This window comes from Cyprinus carpio, chromosome A14, assembly GCF_018340385.1.
Source record: "Cyprinus carpio isolate SPL01 chromosome A14, ASM1834038v1, whole genome shotgun sequence".
Taxonomy (NCBI): Eukaryota; Metazoa; Chordata; class Actinopteri; order Cypriniformes; family Cyprinidae; genus Cyprinus; species Cyprinus carpio.
In genome coordinates this window covers 15,269,447-15,287,432 of record NC_056585.1, presented here as the reverse complement: position 1 = coordinate 15,287,432, position 17,986 = coordinate 15,269,447, and the positions used below count along the sequence as shown (strand labels likewise).

General features: G+C 36.0%; 1 protein-coding gene across 5 annotated transcripts; it reads left to right on the top strand.

Moving 5' to 3' along the window:
- The first annotated feature begins 1,754 nt into the window (after positions 1-1,754).
- LOC109066272 (TNFAIP3-interacting protein 1-like) lies at positions 1,755-17,454 on the top strand. 5 transcript variants are annotated; one of them, XM_042769997.1, is made up of 18 exons: positions 1,755-1,888; positions 5,984-6,166; positions 6,579-6,728; positions 6,831-6,919; positions 7,473-7,535; positions 8,116-8,310; positions 8,424-8,518; positions 8,790-8,901; positions 9,888-9,980; positions 10,087-10,152; positions 11,101-11,235; positions 12,626-12,754; positions 13,150-13,275; positions 13,792-13,917; positions 14,051-14,131; positions 14,272-14,457; positions 15,166-15,250; positions 16,346-17,454. In XM_042769997.1, the coding sequence occupies exons 2-18, from the start codon at positions 6,022-6,024 to the stop codon at positions 16,405-16,407; spliced, it is 1,938 nt and encodes a 645-aa protein (XP_042625931.1). In that variant the 5' UTR covers positions 1,755-1,888; positions 5,984-6,021; the 3' UTR covers positions 16,408-17,454. The 5 variants fall into 5 exon arrangements, with proteins under 5 accessions (XP_042625931.1, XP_042625928.1, XP_042625929.1 ...); XM_042769994.1 differs by having other exon boundaries at positions 1,756-1,888; positions 14,269-14,457; XM_042769995.1 differs by lacking the exon at positions 1,755-1,888 and adding an exon at positions 4,872-5,001 and having other exon boundaries at positions 14,269-14,457.
- Positions 17,455-17,986: the final 532 nt, after the last annotated feature.

The following is a 17,986-nucleotide window of genomic DNA, read 5'->3' as shown; positions in this document are numbered from 1 at the left end:
CTCACTTAAGGAAAAATCTTGTTTTTATGTAGAATGGGTCATATATTCTTTTATTCTGTGTAGTTAGTGCATGTGACAAATGAATTTTCCATTGACAACAGAAGATATAGGAAAAACTTTTTCTACTTTTTAAAAATTAGGCAGTTTTGATCTTCTCCCTGTGCTTGATTATATAAGTAGTTGCATTTAATTTTTTGCATTTTCTACTGATGTTTGTGACCCTTTGATCCAATTTTCAGTAAAAAAAAAATCGAAAACCACTGACCTAAAACATCAAGTATTTCTTTCAACAGAGGAAGGTTTTCACATCCTTATTTTCATTAGTGGTCTGAATTTGATTGGCCCAGATCAGTCATTAACTTTATTTACATTACAGACGCACATAAGGAATTTCCCTCCTGTTGTAATCTATGTAACTCTGTTCTGAATAGGAAATATATGGTAATAAACTGCAGATGGTAAATGTGATATTTGATGTTCGGTAGATTTCATATACTTTTCAAAAGATAAATCATGCATTATGATGTTGATCTAAAAAGCAAAATGATGTTCTAAAAATGAAGAGAAAAAACATAGGGCTTGATACATGCTACTTGCTGAACCTTAGTGTCTGCCCTAAATACATTGCATTTATTGGATTTATCGATGCACATCACACCTTAATTACATATCATGTTCCATTTTCGAGAGATTTATTTTATTTTTTAATTTTTTTGAAAATTGAACTTCAATGCATTTTCTGTTCTCTTGGGCTTCGCACCAGTTTCAAGAGAGGTTTCCCATTTAGCAGACAGCAACAGTATTGTCATCTGCTGATTTCAGGGTGTGAGTAGAGGCATTGATGGGTCTTCTTCCGTACAACGGCCTTCCTATGTCAAAAATGAGCCTTCAAACCATCAATTCATTATACTCTTGTCTGCATCTATGTGTATATGTGCGTGCACGCTTGTGTTCATGTGTGTGTGTGTGCAGACATGCCATTGTGTGAGTGCAGCTGTTGTCAGGCCATCTTTAGTTAAAAGAGGAAAGAAGAAAAAAGCTTGTGGGGCTAGGAAATCCCCTGCAAGTAGACCAACATCCTAGTCACCATCGATGATGTCTGCAATAGCAATAACATTGTTAAATTCAGAACAAAACATCAAATACATTATCATCATAATGACATTTTCGACCGTTACTGTGAACAGTTTTGCACATGCTAAAGTAAAGACAAAACTGAACAATCCAGGGTGTTACGAGATGCTTAATGTCAGAGGTAACAAAAGGTTACTATGCAGACAACACTTAAACAGCATAACATTGTGCATTTCTAAGTGTACTGTCTGCTGATTTTTACAAAAGCTGCATGCAGTTTTGCATTTAAGAATATAAGGTTATTTGTCAGTGCACTTTCCGTTGTGCCTGTAATTGTGATTACTTTTTTGTGGTTTAAAAACATTTGAAAGACAACAAAAATGCAATTATACTTGGTTTTATGACCTTTATCCTATGTTGTGCTTTATGTATAGGACCATTTCAAGAAAAATACATGTAGATTTATGGTGTATTATAATCCACTAACTTAATGTCAGGCATTAAACTGCTGATTTATGTAGTTAGTTTAAATAATTTGATGTAATATATCCTTCACTCCTGTCAACAACATACTATGCCATTGTAAACAGTCAAAATTTGCTATGTTACTATTAAATATATCTGTTGTCTGGTAACACTTAGCTAAGCATCTCAAGTTCCTGGACGCATACCAGGTCCCACTTTTGAGCTAAAAAAATATCAGGGCCTTTCACTATGTGGGAATTTCCCCTTCTGCTAAAAAACACAGCAAACGCTTCCCCCATTGCCACCAGTTTCCTTAAAAATGCCTCTCGGACACAAGTATAATGTGTAGGTGAGTAATTGTACCATGTTTTTTTCCTTATTATTATTAATAGAAAGAAAATTGATGTATCTTTTTTAAAAGCTTGGATAAAAATTGGAATTATATCAGTTAATTTGGATTTCCATAAAAGCTGTGACGAAAGGGAATTTCTTTTTGATGATGATGTTGATTGTAGTATTAATGTCAAAGGAAAATTTTATTAAAAGTCACTTATTTATGTATTGTTTACTAAAAGGTGTGGTTGTCCATTCAAAACTGGACTAATCTAATGTTCTAAACAGTATTTTGCTTTTTTTAATTGATTCCTTTTTTGTAAACACTATCTTTGAGTGCATTTAATTTTCATTAAAAATGCATATATTTCAATTGGACCCTCATTTGGACATTCTTACTGTACATGCAGCTTTACAAGTCTTAAAGTTGCTTGGTTGTTGACCTCCGGTATTTAAAATAAATCATGTTACAAGTGTTATATTTTTTGTATTATTTATTTTGATAGGTAAACCACTTTTTAAAAACAGAATCTAGTACGTTTGTGATGTTAATCCTTCATACCACAATGGTAAATTTCAATAAGATGTCACCATTAATTTTCAATGCAAGGTAAATTTTACAAAGAGGATATTAGGGTTATCATTTTGATTTGATGATAGCTGCCTTATCTATGATACTTAAAAAGCTGTATCATAAAGTTGCATTAAATTTCCTGTAAGAACATTATTGTTGTAGTGATGGAAACTGAACTCATACTTGGATTACAGAACTAAAAGCGTATATCTGGCTAGGTGATCCTTTGTTCTGAAAGTATCTGTGCTTTGCATGTGCAATGTTTTTTTTTTTTTTTTTTTTATGGTTTGATTGTAAACAAATGTAATGAACTTCAATGTAAAATGAGTCGGATATGGTCAAATGAATAAATGGAAGTAATAATGAACAATTGTTTCAAATTACCCAGTAACTTTACACAGACTATTGTTAGAATTCTTGTGATTAATTAATTTTCCTGAAGTTAACCTCGAGGGTCATAAAATACATCCATCCATTCATCTGTCCATCTGTTTACTTTCATAACGAGCTTCAGTTTCTGTTTTCATAATGGTATCATTGGAAACATGCTGAAAATTACAAACCCCAAGAGTTCTTTGAATTAATTAGACAACCCTCTCTTGATAATGAAGAAAAATTATCATAAAGTCAAAACTTCTGACTGCTTTGTTACTGTCAGTAGGCTATTGTGTAAACTGTGGAATATTTTGACAATAAAATTCCTAATATGCCAAGCATGTTTCAAATTGCACCCCTCACCATGACTGTATTTTAAAAGCATTTTCTAATGCTTATTTAAAAAACGTACTGTACATCATACTGCAGTATAAACACAGACATATCCACCTTAGGTATTGATTGTGTTAAGAATGCTGAAAATATTGACATTGTATAAACATTTCAGCAATTTGCTTATGAACTTCCAGAATTCTCCAATAATGACAACTCTTCTGTTACCCAATACAACATCTCATTTTCTGTTTCCCTTGGGAATTTTTTCCTTTCTTCGTGTACTAGTAAAATTAGCACAGCTCAGATTCAAGAAATATTATAGAATGAGTTGAAATTTTTATTAAAATTTTTGTTATTTATTTTCAGATTAACTAATGGAGTTTAGAACAGCTGAGACAGCCAATTTAATTTCCTGCAGTACTGATTAAAGTTTTCAAGATACCCCCCAGTTTGAATAAGTATGACAGAGCTCTGAATCACTATTAGGGCTGTATAATTGAATGCATAGCTATTTAAACCCTGTATATTGCATATATGGTTCAAAAATAATGCAACAGAGACAAAATGGGATGCATATTCTTTATAAAACTACCTGTTTTGTCATTGAAAATAAATTTAATGATAAAGCGCATTTTATGTGTGTCTGTGCCATTGTGTGTGTCTAACTTTAATTGGCTCCAGGTATATTATAAGGGAAATTAGTGGGCCTACTGTAAATAAAGAGTAAAGGACGCCTTGCAACTTTTTTATTTCTTTATTATTAAATATAAATCTGAAACATGTTAGGCTATCTAATATTGATTAATGATGTATTTTCTACCCACACATGTAAACTACAGTCACATATGTATTTATATTCTACAATTTTTGGTAGGCTTTTAATACCACAAACGTTTCAGATACACTAGACATTGGACAGCAGAACTAGTGAAGTGAAACAGTAACGTCAAATGAACAGCAGGCGCTCCATAAACGAATCATTAAAGTTAATGTTGTATCAAAACACGACGATCAATCATAATAAAAGAGAAGATGCGTAATTTTTTTTTTCTACAATAGCCTATATGAGATCAGTCACTGAAATAGTACAGCCACTAAGCCAATACATTAACTAATTTGCGAACGTGTGCGAGCGAACGAACGATGCATGATTCTTGAACGAATTGTTCCTTTGAGTCGGATCTTTATCACGAATCGGTTGAACCGGTTCACAGTAATGGTTCAGAACAATTCTTTCACGAATTGTACTGAATCGATCCGATCCGTTCGTAATAAGAATCGATTCGTAATGATCCACTAAGCGGGGAGTGTCCGGACAAATATGTCTGTGGCCTGATTACTGACGGCCTGACGGATCTTATGAAATTATCTTAAAAATTTAGCATTTTATTAAAGCATACAAAACCTTTGGTTTTAAGTATTGTAAAAGCAATTATATTTATGTTTTAAATTACAGGATATTTTTTACAAGTAAACGCTGGATGCAGCACACTGAACTGGAACAACGAAATACAATAAACACCCTTATTATTATTAAAACTAGAAAAACGTTATTGTGATACATGCCAAACGTTTCAGAGCGTTACAAGGGACCACTTGATGGCGTAATTACGTTCTGACGTGAAATAATCGAAACGAACCGTTTGAATGAACCGATTCGCGGAAATGAGTCGGACTTCCCATCACTAGAGTGAACGCGGCTCTGTTTACATCTCTGCGGAATTTCCCAGCTCGCGCCGCGAACCACTTCCGCAAACCTCTGGCCGATGAAAGACGCGTCTCCGTCAGGGTACAGAAAGAGCCCCTATTTTCATTAAAAACAAAAACCTAGCGGTAAAATACAGGTATGTATAACCGTTATCGTGCGACCGCTATGTTTGATCCTCTTTTAAGACATTATCGTGCGTATTTAGGTGCTGTTTGTGGATTTAGGCAGAGCTAGCGTGAAAGCTTTTGTCTGCTAGCATGATAAACACATCACCTGCTGTTAGCTGGATGCTAAGCTAATATCATCACTTATTTGTTTTGAAACTGAGTCATTTATTTAGAACACAAAATACGTTGGCTTTGACCTTGTGTGGGTAGGGGCTTTCGGCTCATTCTTAATAAAAGGTTTCCATACCGAGTCTGTTTGAGGTCGTATTGTTAAGTGAAGTCATTTGAGAGCTGCTGATTAAGAGCTTGGAGGGGATTAGAAATAAACATGATCCTCTAGATAAGGTTTCCTCTGGTCTAAGGTCACCTAACAGCGTGATGTTGACACTACTAGAGCTGTTTAAACAGATCTTGTCATGGAAAGGAAAGTGAAAGGGTTTAGCTTTAGATTCACTTGGGTTTACAGTTGCTGTGAAGGTAGGAGGCTGTGTTTTTGGTGTTCAAGAGCTTGTTTTTGAGAAAATGTCTTACTAGGATATGAGATATTGTCTGGTGGCACATGATTATTCCTTTGTTTGGCTGCTGGTTTTTATCGGTCACTTAGCAGAAATGTCATTTGTCATGGTTATATGGAAGTGAGGATTTATGCTGGTCTTGGTTGTTTGACCTATTAAAGCTGATGGGAAAGTCATAAACTGTTTTAGAAAATCTTAATGACTGCTATGACACATTTAGTTATGAGTATGATATCAAAGATGTGCATTCAAATCATTATGTCTTGAAATAGCCAAAGAGAAATCCCCAAGATGCCATTATTCAAATGCCTCTCTTTGAATTGCAAATCAACATTTTTAATGCACTTCCATGCCGTCAGTGCTAATCTTAGAGTTTTGTTTAACCTGTCTGTACAGTGCACACAAATGAATGACCTCCTGATTTCTTTGTTTTTAGTACAGGGAAACATGTTTGGTAAGTGACGGGGGTGACAGATGGAGGGAAAAGGCCCATATCGCATCTATGACCCCGGTGGGAGCGATTGCCAGGTGAAAGACGAGGCCAGCAGCCTCAGCTACAGAAAGCTGCTAGAGGAAAACGCCGTTTTGAGGGACAGAATGAAAGGTCTGAAGAGTTTAGGTGAGGTATTATAATAAACTGCCACCTATTTTTAATGCCTTTGAGAATCAAGAATTGATCCGGCTGAATTAGTTAATATACTCCACCTGGGAAGATTTTCTAAAAATCACCTTAATATGTTCAATTTCAACATCTGTCAGTGATTAAGTTGAGGTTACATATAGTTAAATGCCTGACATGTTGCTCATTGTGGGCATCTGAGTCACCAACCCCTGTATTAGTTCACTGGTATCTTGTGTTGCTAATTTGGACTTCAAAGCCTATTGCTGGATCAGAAATGAAGCGATTCTGGATTTTCAGCTTTTAGCAGCTGACACAGTGTTGCAGTAACTCCACCATTTGACATGCAGTCGTGTCAGGGCAGCTGTGTGTGCTTATGTCTTGTAACCCATTGTTTTCTCGTGACTGCTAGGAAACCTGTTAGAGGAGTCTCAGACAGAGGCAGCCAAGCTTCGGAAGAAGGTGGAGGAGCTGGTGAGGGATAACGAAGCGCTGAAGTCGTCCACGACCAGCTTTGCCTCCAGTCTGTGCATGGGCACTCCTGTTCAGACAGACACACAAGGTAGAGTTATATCAATATTCTGATGGAGTGAGGTTGGTGAAGGGTTTGACACCGGAGAGGCCTGTTTTTAACCAGATCTCTTGTGATTGTGGCTTCCTTTAGGTCATGGAAAACATCACGCTTATCCTACAACAGAAAGACAAGAATCTCGGGATTGTTTAACTGGAAATCATTTACAACCAGAGACAACTGTAAGCACTTCTACTGAAACCTTTGGAAACATGCTATCAGAATGATACCATTATGACTTTAAGGTCACGAGTCAATGATGTTATGTAACATAGTAATCTAACTTTCAGTTTTGAGAATTGCGTGTCTATTTGATTCCCATGAGAAGGAAAAATAGTAAAATATTCTTTATGAGTTCATCATAACATGTTATAACTTGTTGAATTGCCATTATAGCATATATAGTACGGTATTCACATGTTGTGAAAATCCCACACTGGGAATATAATGTCCAATTTTTTGAGTTGCAGGCTATTTTGGTTTGACGTGAACAGTGAAATATCCTTTATGACTTCATATTATATGCAATTATCATAATGCACGTGTTTATAATATATTCCCTTCAAAGCTGTGCTAAACATATTGTTTTGCAACATGCTGTATAAATCTAATTCAAATTTAACTTTAAAGTTATCATTTTCCTCATTTGTGAATCGTAAAATTATCTTTATGAGTTGGTATTCTGTGTGATGGTCAGAACAAGTGTTGCAACGCTGTGAATTCTTGTGTTTACAGGAAAGTTCATCTGAGTTTGAGGTGGTGAATATGGAAGAGAAGACAGCCTCGGAAACCCAGACGGTGAGTTTCAGGGATGTTAGGAAATCCTTGGCAGCTTCAGTCACTTAACTGCACGTGTGTGAACTTTGTGTGTATTTTGCTGGATTGTTGCTCCGTTTCGAACATTCCGTATTCTGTCATTCTGTGCCATGCATGTAAGTCATGTGTGCCCCATTCCAGTCACTGTAGTTGCTCAGCTGTTTTTTTGCTGCCGCTCCTTATCAGGGATTTGTTCATCATAATGAATCAATCTATCTATCTGTATGAGGCTGTTCCTCGGATGACTCAGAGGGAAACTCCAGGATTAGTATGCAGATAGACTGAAAAACTCATGCGTGTGTATCAGTTTATGGAATACCTCTATGGTTAGGTTTACAAAAAACTCTGTTCACAAATTTGCAAAAACTGGAAATGTTTATATAGAGGTAGTTAAGGGTTTTTTCACTTTCAGTTTATGGTTTCGCAGTGCTCTTCCTATGTATCGGGGACGATGGAGTCTAGATATTGACAGTAAAAGTGTCACTTGATCCCTAGTGATTGGTATTATGCGTTGGGGTGTTTTTGGGAAGAATATTTAGGTAAACTCTGGTTTATAATGCAGGCTGGAGTGATTCACCTGCCGCAGGAGAATATGGAGCTGGCAAGTCAACTCCGGCGACTGGAGAGTTCTTTTAGTGTATTTACTGAAGAGTCCAATCCCAACCAGCTGCTGGCTCACCTGGGCCGCATGGCTGTGGAGTTCCACCACTTATCATCCAAGGTCCAGAAGAACGAACAGAGAACATCTTTCCTACAGGTGAGATGGCTGCACTTGTGACACCTTTTAAGCCTCTATATTGGCTATTATTGGTGTTATGTTAATTAATCAAGGTTTGATTAACTGAGAATTTAATTCGCTCTTATGTCTAGACACTCTGCGAACAGCTGAGACAAGAAAATAGTGAGCTTAGGAAAAAAATGGAGGATGACCTCCAGTACCGGAACCGTGATTTGGAACAGCTGAGGTAATTCAATTCACATTAAATTCATTATCATAAACTCATATTTTAATTTGCTCATTGGAACAACTAAAAGCAAAAATTGCATTGCCCATTGCAAATCTGTGAGAAGAATCAGTGTGAGTAAACTGTGAAAATATAATAAGGGGCCACAGTATTTCCTGCTGTGCTGGAACTGAGGGGTCTTTCCATCTGATGCTTGTTCTCTGACTATGTCAGATAGAGAATCTTGCAATTCTTTTCTTCATTTAATTTTGGTTCTGTGTATTCTGCACAGGCAGGAGAACTTGAAACTGAAGGAGCAGGTCAGCGGAGGAGCCCAAGCAGTACCTATTGAGCATCCGAGCCCAAAGGCGGAGCCAGTGAAAGAAGAGACAACAAAAACTAAGGTGGAAATGACCTTGACACTTTTTTCCATGAATCTTTTTATCTCAGGTGACATCACCATAGAATTCCTGGTGCAATTCTAAATTTGTTGTGGGGTTTTTTTTTTTTTTTGGTCTTTAATTTCCCTTTCAGACCAGTGATGTTGCGGTCTTGTTGCTTTTCTGTTTTGTTTTCAGTGGGAGTTCTTAGAAAAAAAAAGAAACCAATGTGCAAATTGCGCTCCAGTTTCTAAATTGAGAGGCGTCCTTATTGAGTCACTTTTGCCACTTAGATTAGTTTTGGGAATACCACCTTGGCTCTGAATACTGCTCTTCCTCAATGGTCTTTCTGTTTAAGTTCCTCGTTTGTGGGCTTTTTTTCGTGGTATGACTAAATATTGAAGAACAATACACATGGTCATTGTGTTACATTCTGACTCAACCTAAAAACTGCTGTACTGTAGTATAATGGGAAAATTCTGGTGTTCTTTGGTCGGTCATCAACTAATTGCTGTGATTTGATTACCTTATGTTATCAGTTTTCAGTTTAAAGTCTAGCAGGGATATTTAATGACATTTAAATTGGAAGATAATTCATACTGAGTTTCAGTTCTGCTGAAAAGATACAGGATGGATACAGATTTGGTCATTATTTATTGATCATTTTTTATTTGACAGAGCAAGGGATTATACTTTATTTTCTCTTGGCTTAATTTTTTAAAAAAAGTTTTGCAAACAAATTCCACTTCATTAAATATTTAAATAAATCTTAACACATTAACAATTTAGAACAATGGCAAATATTTAATCTTCAAGTTTTACCAGTAATAATTTAAAAAACAAGCTAATTTTTTTTCTGAGTTTTTGTTAGCTTAAATCTTTGTTTATTATTGTTTAAAAATGCTAACCTATTAGAGTTGACTTGGTACTGAAGTCCTGGTATTTGGCTGCAAATGCATAATTTTTTTTTTTTTTTTTTTTTTTATTATTATTTTTTTTTACATTTACAGTCTGGTAAAGCTTTAGAAAAAACACCATCTAAGACTTGCGATCCGGAGGTGTATGAGAAAAAGATCAAGCTTCTGGAGAAACAGAGGAAAGATGTAAGAACTTTCTGGAGGTCCCCTGCTTTCTTTATGCTTGCTTTACTGCTGTCATAGTTTCCTGTTTGACTCTGACGTGTAAACTCTTGCATTTGACCTTTCTCAGGTACTGGAGGTGAACAAACAGTGGGACATTCAGTGGAATTCAATGAAGACACAGTTTGAGCAGAAGGTACATAACAACATATACCTAGAAATTCTCTATAAATATGTTCCAACTGGCCTTGTTACCTTTGTGGCTCACCTTATTGATAGTAAAAAAAAAAAAAAAGCAATGCATAAAGAAACATGAATCACTCTACTAAGTAACAACAACTGCTTGATGAGTCCAACTAGCCGCTGTGTGAATGGTGGGAGATCGAAGCGTATGAATCATCACATGAAATTCCTGTATAACGAGAAGGGTGTTGACAGATCCTGTTACTGCATTTGGGTGGTGGTGGAAATGTTTTTGGGGCAAAGGAATGGAAAGCAATTCTGTGTGTGTGTCACAGTGTTGCACACCAGACCACAGGCACCTCCTGTCACACCTCTGGCAGAATTTCCCTCACCTCGCCCCATACCCACTGTCTTCCTGTTGTGGCTCGCCGTAGGGGCTGGCCAAGGTTGCAAAGCCGCGTGATCTCACGTCCCAGAGATAGTGATGCCTGTTGCATCTCTGCATCTGCTCGGTCTGATAGAGGAGAGAGAAAAAATAGAAATAAAAAGCATACTGGGGCTGTTTTTTTTACACGCATCCTCTGTCGTCATGGGGGGATTGTGTTAAAACTCAGAGCAATGGAACAAAAACAACTCAATTTTTTGTTATTCATATTGCTTTGTTTTCAATTTTTGCGGTTTACTATTTTTTAATCAATCTTTCTACCATAAAATTCATCAGTATACTATAAAATAGATTACAACCCCTTATAAAACTTCTGATAAAGGCACACTCTGGCATGCAGATTAATGCAAATTGTAATATACAACATTTTTGCCCAGTTCAGGGCAGCTCTGTAACTAATGGTCCTTTATGTTGTGTTAGAATGGCCTGTTGTTAACAGATGTATCTGAAACCAGTTTACAAAAACAAACTGTCATATGAGCCTTCATCAATTTATGACTTTTCTCTCCTTTATAGATCACAGACCTACGGCAGCGGCTTGCTGACTCTCAAAAGGCTGTGCTTGAGCTCGAAGCAGAACGTGAACAGAGACAGAGAGATTATGACAAAAAAAAACTCCTCCTCGCAAAGTCTAAGATCGACAATGTGCAGGTACACCCTAGTCTCAGCCGCAGACGACACATCCATAGTCAGTCTGTACTTACTTACTTTTAGGTGGAGAGAAATTCTGATTTAAAAAATTCACTCGTTCTATTCATCCATTGTTTTCTGGCTAATTTGAATATATATATATATATATATATATATATATATATATTTGTCAGACAGTCTCTTTCTGTGTAAGTTTTTTTTTTTCTTAAAAAAGTCCATTAATAAGCCCTTCTTTATTTTGTTTTTGTTTAAGAATTGTAATTTTCTTACTCTTTGTGGAACATTTTACTGTATTTGCACCCTGTGGAGCTCGATGAAGGCTTTAAATAGTCATTCAGTGCTTTCAGTTTTCTCTTGGGAAGCACCAGTCATTCCCATTAGTTGACCATATGACATTCTTAGTATATAGCAATGGTTTCCTTTCAGTCCCGGAGGGGACAGTCAAGCATGGCACAGATAAACTGCCTTATAGTTTTAATGAGTGTCAGATATTGTAATTTTAATACTGTTGATTTTGCCATGAATAAAGCCATTGCTGTTGATATGGTGTTCAGTCGTAAAGAGATTTATTAAGTGTCATAAACTGTGTCATGTGACTACTGGTTTCATTTTCACATCTACTGCCTACTTATCTTTACATCTCAATGCTCTCATGGTTTTTAGTTTATTTATGAGTTATGGACAGCATTACAAAGGTTTTGTCAGCATGACTCGCCCCCACAGCAGATCACACAGTTCCATAGGAGAGGCACACCAAAATTTTGTGTCCGATGCTAGTATGTCATACATACTTGTAGTCATTAAAAATGCATTTTTTTATGATATCGAAATTGAAAAAAAAATTATGTTGACCACAGGTTTTTATGTTACCTGCTTTAAAGGTCAAAAGAGTTTCATGTGGGCAGACTGGCATGTGTCAGGTGCTTTGACAAATGCTTGCTTGTGATTAGAAGTTTTTTCCCCAGCACAAACAATGCATATTCTTATTTGAAGACATTATGTATTCAAAGTCATGTGATAATTTCCATTTTGCAAAACATCCTTACAGAAAGCGAGTTGCAGGTAAACCTCAAAGACATCCATGAGTGCCCAAATGTAGTGCAGTAATTTTACCTTAAGAGTGTGTTGGTAGACTTGCAATACAGGAAATCAACTTGCACTTTTATCAAAAACATAATTTGATAAAGGTATCCAATTAATTACTGGTTGCAGCCCTACTGGAAATGTGACATATATAGTAAGATGCTTTTAAAGACAGTCTCTCACTTTACTAGTGTCAGACAATAAATCACCCTAACAATATCTTTGACTGTATAAAGTCTAGATATATGACCAAGTGACTGTGTTTTGCTCTCGTGGCTAACCAGTGTATTTCTATATGCTGTCTTAGGGCGAGAAGGAGTGCCTCACCTCAGAAACATGTGAGTTGAAACAAAAGGTGCGTTACCTGCAGGACCAGTTGCTGCCACTTACTAAACAAAGAGAATACCAGGAGAAAGAGATCCAGCGGCTTAATAGGGTCAGTAAAGCTCACACAGCTTTCCACTGTCATTTAGTTAGGCAGGCACTAATCCAAAGCCCTATGGCATTTGTAAAAGAAATGCATTTTGTTATGTATTTAGTGCATTGCCTTTCAATTGTTTGGGGTCAATAAGATTAATGATAAACATTTCTTATTAATGTTGTGCTGATTTTATATATATATATATATATATATATATATATATATATATATATCTATATATATATATATATATATATATTATATAATAATAATAATAATATTATTATATTATTATTATTATTATTATTATTATACTTTAAGTCATTTAAAAATTAATTAAAGCACGTATTTTTTGCTTAATATTGTTTTAAATTCAAATATCAGTTCTGACTGTGTTGTCTCTTTTACAGGCATTAGAGGAAGCTTTGAACCTCCACTCTCCCTCTTCCACCCAGCCAGGCATGAACCTGGGAGAAGGTGTGGCCAACCTGAGACAGCAGGAGCTGCACACACAGATAGCTGTATTGAAGGAGCAGGTACAAACACTTGAAGACTCTGATGCATCTTGTTGTCAAATGTTAAAAACAACATTCTTCTTGTCAAATGTTAGTGGAACAAGTGGGGAGCACACTAAATGTTATAATTTATTATTGACTACAGTAAAATTTATACATTTGTGTGTCTTAAGTATGCAAATATTGTGGGGTCACCGTATACACTAACATTGCACAGTGCCCTGCTGTGGTCAGATGAGCTCAAACAGTGAATGAGCTCCTCGGGACGCTTGAGTTTTCTCATTGCGCCAACTTTTTTCAGAGGTTCTCTAGGAGTTGAGGTTTCACTCATTGAAACTCTAAATGAATTGATTCTGCAGACATTTTACCTCATTTATCAAATGCTTTGTAAGAAATGATTGTGTCAAGGTTCCACAGTGAGTCATACAGTTTGCTTGAGGTTTGATAGCTTCCTTCATCCTTACAGTCTGCTGAAATGCACCAATGGCTGCAGAGATCTTGTAGATATGCGTCCTCATCACATGCAATTTATTTCAGGTGAAGATCTTTGAAGAGGATTTCCGGAAGGAGAGGAGCGACAGAGAGAGGATGAACGAAGAGAAAGAAGACCTGAGGCGGCAGGTGGAAAGGCTGCAGGGTCAATTGACCAATCTGACAAATCAGGTCAGTAACTACACGGACCCTTAGACTGTCAGCTCTAACCAATGAAATGACTCCAGAGAAATGCCCAGTTTGTTAATAATGAGACATGAAAGAATCTTATGTGAGTTCTGAATTCAGTATCTCTGTTTCTCAGCTTCATCAAGCACAGAATGAGTGTCAGAGAGAGCGTGCAGAGAGGTGTAAACTAGAGAGACTTCAGATGCAACATAAGCAGGTAAAAGTGCCACATTGGCACCACCTTGTGGTAGAAGCTCTAATACTGTTATAAATACAGATCACAGTCTACAAATGTGGTAGAATTCCTAAACGGAAGACAACAAGCTTATTTAGATTTCGTTTTTCAATGTTTTGGAGGGGCAACAGGAAAGGAGGACGTCCGATCCCACTTCTGGCTCGGCCAATGGCCCGATGAGCCCTCCATACTGTGGCCCATTCGTACAGGTGGGCCATCAGGGTCTAGAGGGGTGGCCCATACACTTCCCACCCAGGATGCCTAATATCAGTACAGCACCTGGCAGGGATTTCCAGCCTGTCAACCCTGTAAGTATGCGATAGCAACAGAAGTAAAATTTCAGGGTTTTTGAAACCACAACAAAAGCACCCTAATTTAAATATTAATATAAAATTCTAACAAATTAAAACAGGGTTGAAGTGTTTCTCAAATAAGCATTGCTTTAAGTTTTTCAATTATTCAAGTAAACACTCAGTACTAAAGAACAAATAAATGATTGAGCTTTTGTTAATAAATTAACATTAGTCAATTCTATTAGGTTGTACTTACACGGCACAGTTAATTAAATTAATTTTTAATTAAGATTAATTATTATTTATTTATTTTATTTTTTTTGCCCTAGAAGTTCACTTTGGTATTTGTTTAAATCCACTTGACACTGAAGTAACGGGTTCGCCTCACATCTAGTAATACACTTACTGTAACACAGTTGTTGGTTTTTTTTTTTTTTTTTTTTTTAAGTTTTATTTCAGAGGAGGTTCGTTTTGACTGAGAAAAATTCCTGTTTTTTTGGTGATTTTTGCTTCTTTTACATCCGTGTCATTCCAGCATTTTTCAGGTGGTTAACCACATGTGGTATGAAAAAGACATGTGTGGCTATTATGATTTGTTCAAACAGGCTTTTGGAAGAGGTACAGTGTTCAGAAGTGGACAGAGATCGAAACCATTGTTCTCTACATAAATTTCTAATGATAATGATTTCTTTTTTTCGCGGGTGTTTGTGTGTGTGTGTTCAGGGTTTTCCCTGGCAGTCATCCTTCCCACAACCACGTGGTTCCAGAGGACAAGCAGACACAGCGAGACCCCCTCCAGAAACTGCAGGTATTTAATAGATTCATCCTGCGTGTCCTTTCTGCGTCACCAGGATTCATTTTGTTTTTGCCACGTAATGTCATTCTGACCCAGTGATATTTCAAGCATTCTGTCTGAATCAGTCAGCTTCCACTGGAGGAAGTTCAAATGATGACGACAATGAGAACCATGACAGAAGAAACATGAAATGGCAATAGTTATAAATTTCACAATGATTGTACGAGTCCTATGAAGTTTAGTTTCAGTTTGGGTCTGTCCGATTATCTGTATCATCTACCGGCATAACAATTGACGCAATTGTTTTCCATTGTGTAGAATTTATGAATGTAAATTATTCTAAAAATGAAAACTTGATCAAAGCATAATGTCAGTTTCCACCTATGAAACATCTCTGCTGAAGTGATCACTACTTTCCATAGTGTTTTTATATATACGCACTACCAATATTTTGTAGTGTAATCATAACTCAACTTTTACACTTTTGTCAAATCCAGATGCATAAACTCAAATCAAGACCTACATTATTTCCTACTGAATATCCTTTGTTTGCTCAGCAATGCGATCCATTTGATGTTGTCTTTTAACACATATCATGACTAAGATCAAAATTGAATTTGGTGGTGTTTTGGTGTCAGATCATTAATAATTCAGTAATATTAAATGTTCATTTATTGCAGTGAAATATTTAACTTTCTGTACACTATACATTTTCAAATGTAATTTATTCCTGTGATGGCAAAGATTTTTCAGCATCATTACTCCAGTCTTCAGTGTCACATGATCCTACAGAAATCATTTTCATATGCTGTTTTGGTACTCATTTGAAAAATTATTTGTGACAGTGGAAACGTCTTTATTTTAAACTTTGATCAATTTAATGCAACCTTGTTGAATAAAACTGTTAAATTCACTATGCCATCTAATAAAGGCAAAAAAACTGAAAAACATACATCTAAAAAAAATAAATATATATGTATATATAAATGTTAATATATGTATTAACATTTCTGACACTGTTCAGAACAGTATTTTAACTATTTACTAAAAATGTAAATAATGTATTATAAATGAGGATTCTTAACTTGTTTTTTTTTTTTTTGACAGAAATGGGAGCAACTGGATATGGGAAAAGGGAGCGTCAGAACATAGACCCCGGAAAGCACTAACCACATATTCTCTCTCCTGGAATGGCTCCCAGCTAGTAGCATGATGCAGTTTATTTTCAGTTGGCATGGTGTGAACTATTGTTTTTGTTTTTTTCTTTTCCTACTGTGTATATATATATATATAAATATCTACCACTGATGAAAATGTTGTTTATATACTTACGTTTTATAATCCTGTTTGTAAAACACTGTTCACTGCAAATTAAGAATATATCCATTTATTATTTTACCTTTTTATTATTGTTGAAGTTTAAATTATCTGCTTTATATAATTCTATGCAGGAATTGAAGTCAGTTATTTAATGGATAATAATATGATTGAATGTTATTCTTGAAACAATCTACCTGTAGAGTTAGATCTCCACCACTTCATTGAATAATAGCCACCTGAAAACATCATATTTAGTGATTCCCTGACATGTGTTGGTATTGACTGAGACTGACTGAGAATTGTAACTCTATAGGTGAATTGTCTTGAAAATAACTAACAGTTGAATGTGACTGAACTGATTCATGATTCCTTCACTGACTGATTGAGATTGAGTCACAAACTGTTAAACGTCCGCGAGTGTCACCACAGGCTGGCGTTACTCTTTGACTGGTCATCTGCCCCACTGTTTATTGAAGCCATATACAACACCTGTTAACCTTTTCATCTAATAGATTATGTTCTGGGAACACTTTAATAAGCGCTTCACATGGCTTGTTGATCTTTCAGATATATGATTGTAATTGAAGTGATAATCGATCATGGAGGGCTTTCATCTGGACGAAAGAAATATCATGGTAGTTTTGCTTAATATATTTTAAGATTCAGTGTTTAAAAACATTATTCCCGATGTGCAAATGGAAGTGATAAGTTATTTATATCTATTGTTTTGACAGCTGAGTGTGGTTTCTTGTCTTAAGTGATGTTGTCTTTAGTGTATTGTTTTGTGTCTCCCTTTACATATTGTAGCTACTGGAAGACTGTAGGATGTGAGTTTGTGTGTTTGTGCATATGCATAATCAGAAGAAGTGGGCCAGAATAAATAAGTTAATGCATCACATTAGTGCAGCCCACTTTTATTGGTCTCATTTTTGATTTGGGCTGAACATGAGCAAATCACCAAATGTCTGATTACAATGGGTCCAATGTTGCACTTGAAAACATTGTAATATGTTTGGAACAGGGTAAAAATCATATCCTTTCTGCTTTTACAGTCATCCGCCATCATGAAGGCTGTTTTCCGCATATGTGCAATGTCTCCAGCCTTACTGAGCAATGCTTTGAACCAAACGCAAAAAGGTTTGTATGCTCACAAAATATTCCCAAAGGCGAGCAACTTTCAGATGGTGTGATACATGTGATGTAAATGTAAAAAAAGAGAAAAAGGCAGACATTTATTTTATGAATATTTGGTTGAATTTAACCAACAGAACGAGTTAAGATTAGTGTTTTCAAGTTGAAATGTTTTTGAGCTGGACTGCACTCTGAGATGTGTGCTTTATTTACCCGTTTCCATCATTTACTGGTTGGCAGTTTTGTGTTTTTGGAATGACTCTTTTTCTCCAGTTGGTGAAAGCAGACCTCATGTGA

Bases quoted from the DNA above. Each gene is read 5' to 3' on its own strand.
- LOC109066272 (XM_042769994.1), top strand. From the start codon at position 6,022: ATGGAGGGAAAAGGCCCATATCGCATCTATGACCCCGGTGGGAGCGAT. The intron at 8,311-8,423 runs GTGAGATGGCTG...TCTTATGTCTAG, and splicing joins AGAGAACATCTTTCCTACAG to ACACTCTGCGAACAGCTGAG. The intron at 14,458-15,165 runs GTAAGTATGCGA...GTGTGTGTTCAG, and splicing joins ATTTCCAGCCTGTCAACCCT to GGTTTTCCCTGGCAGTCATC.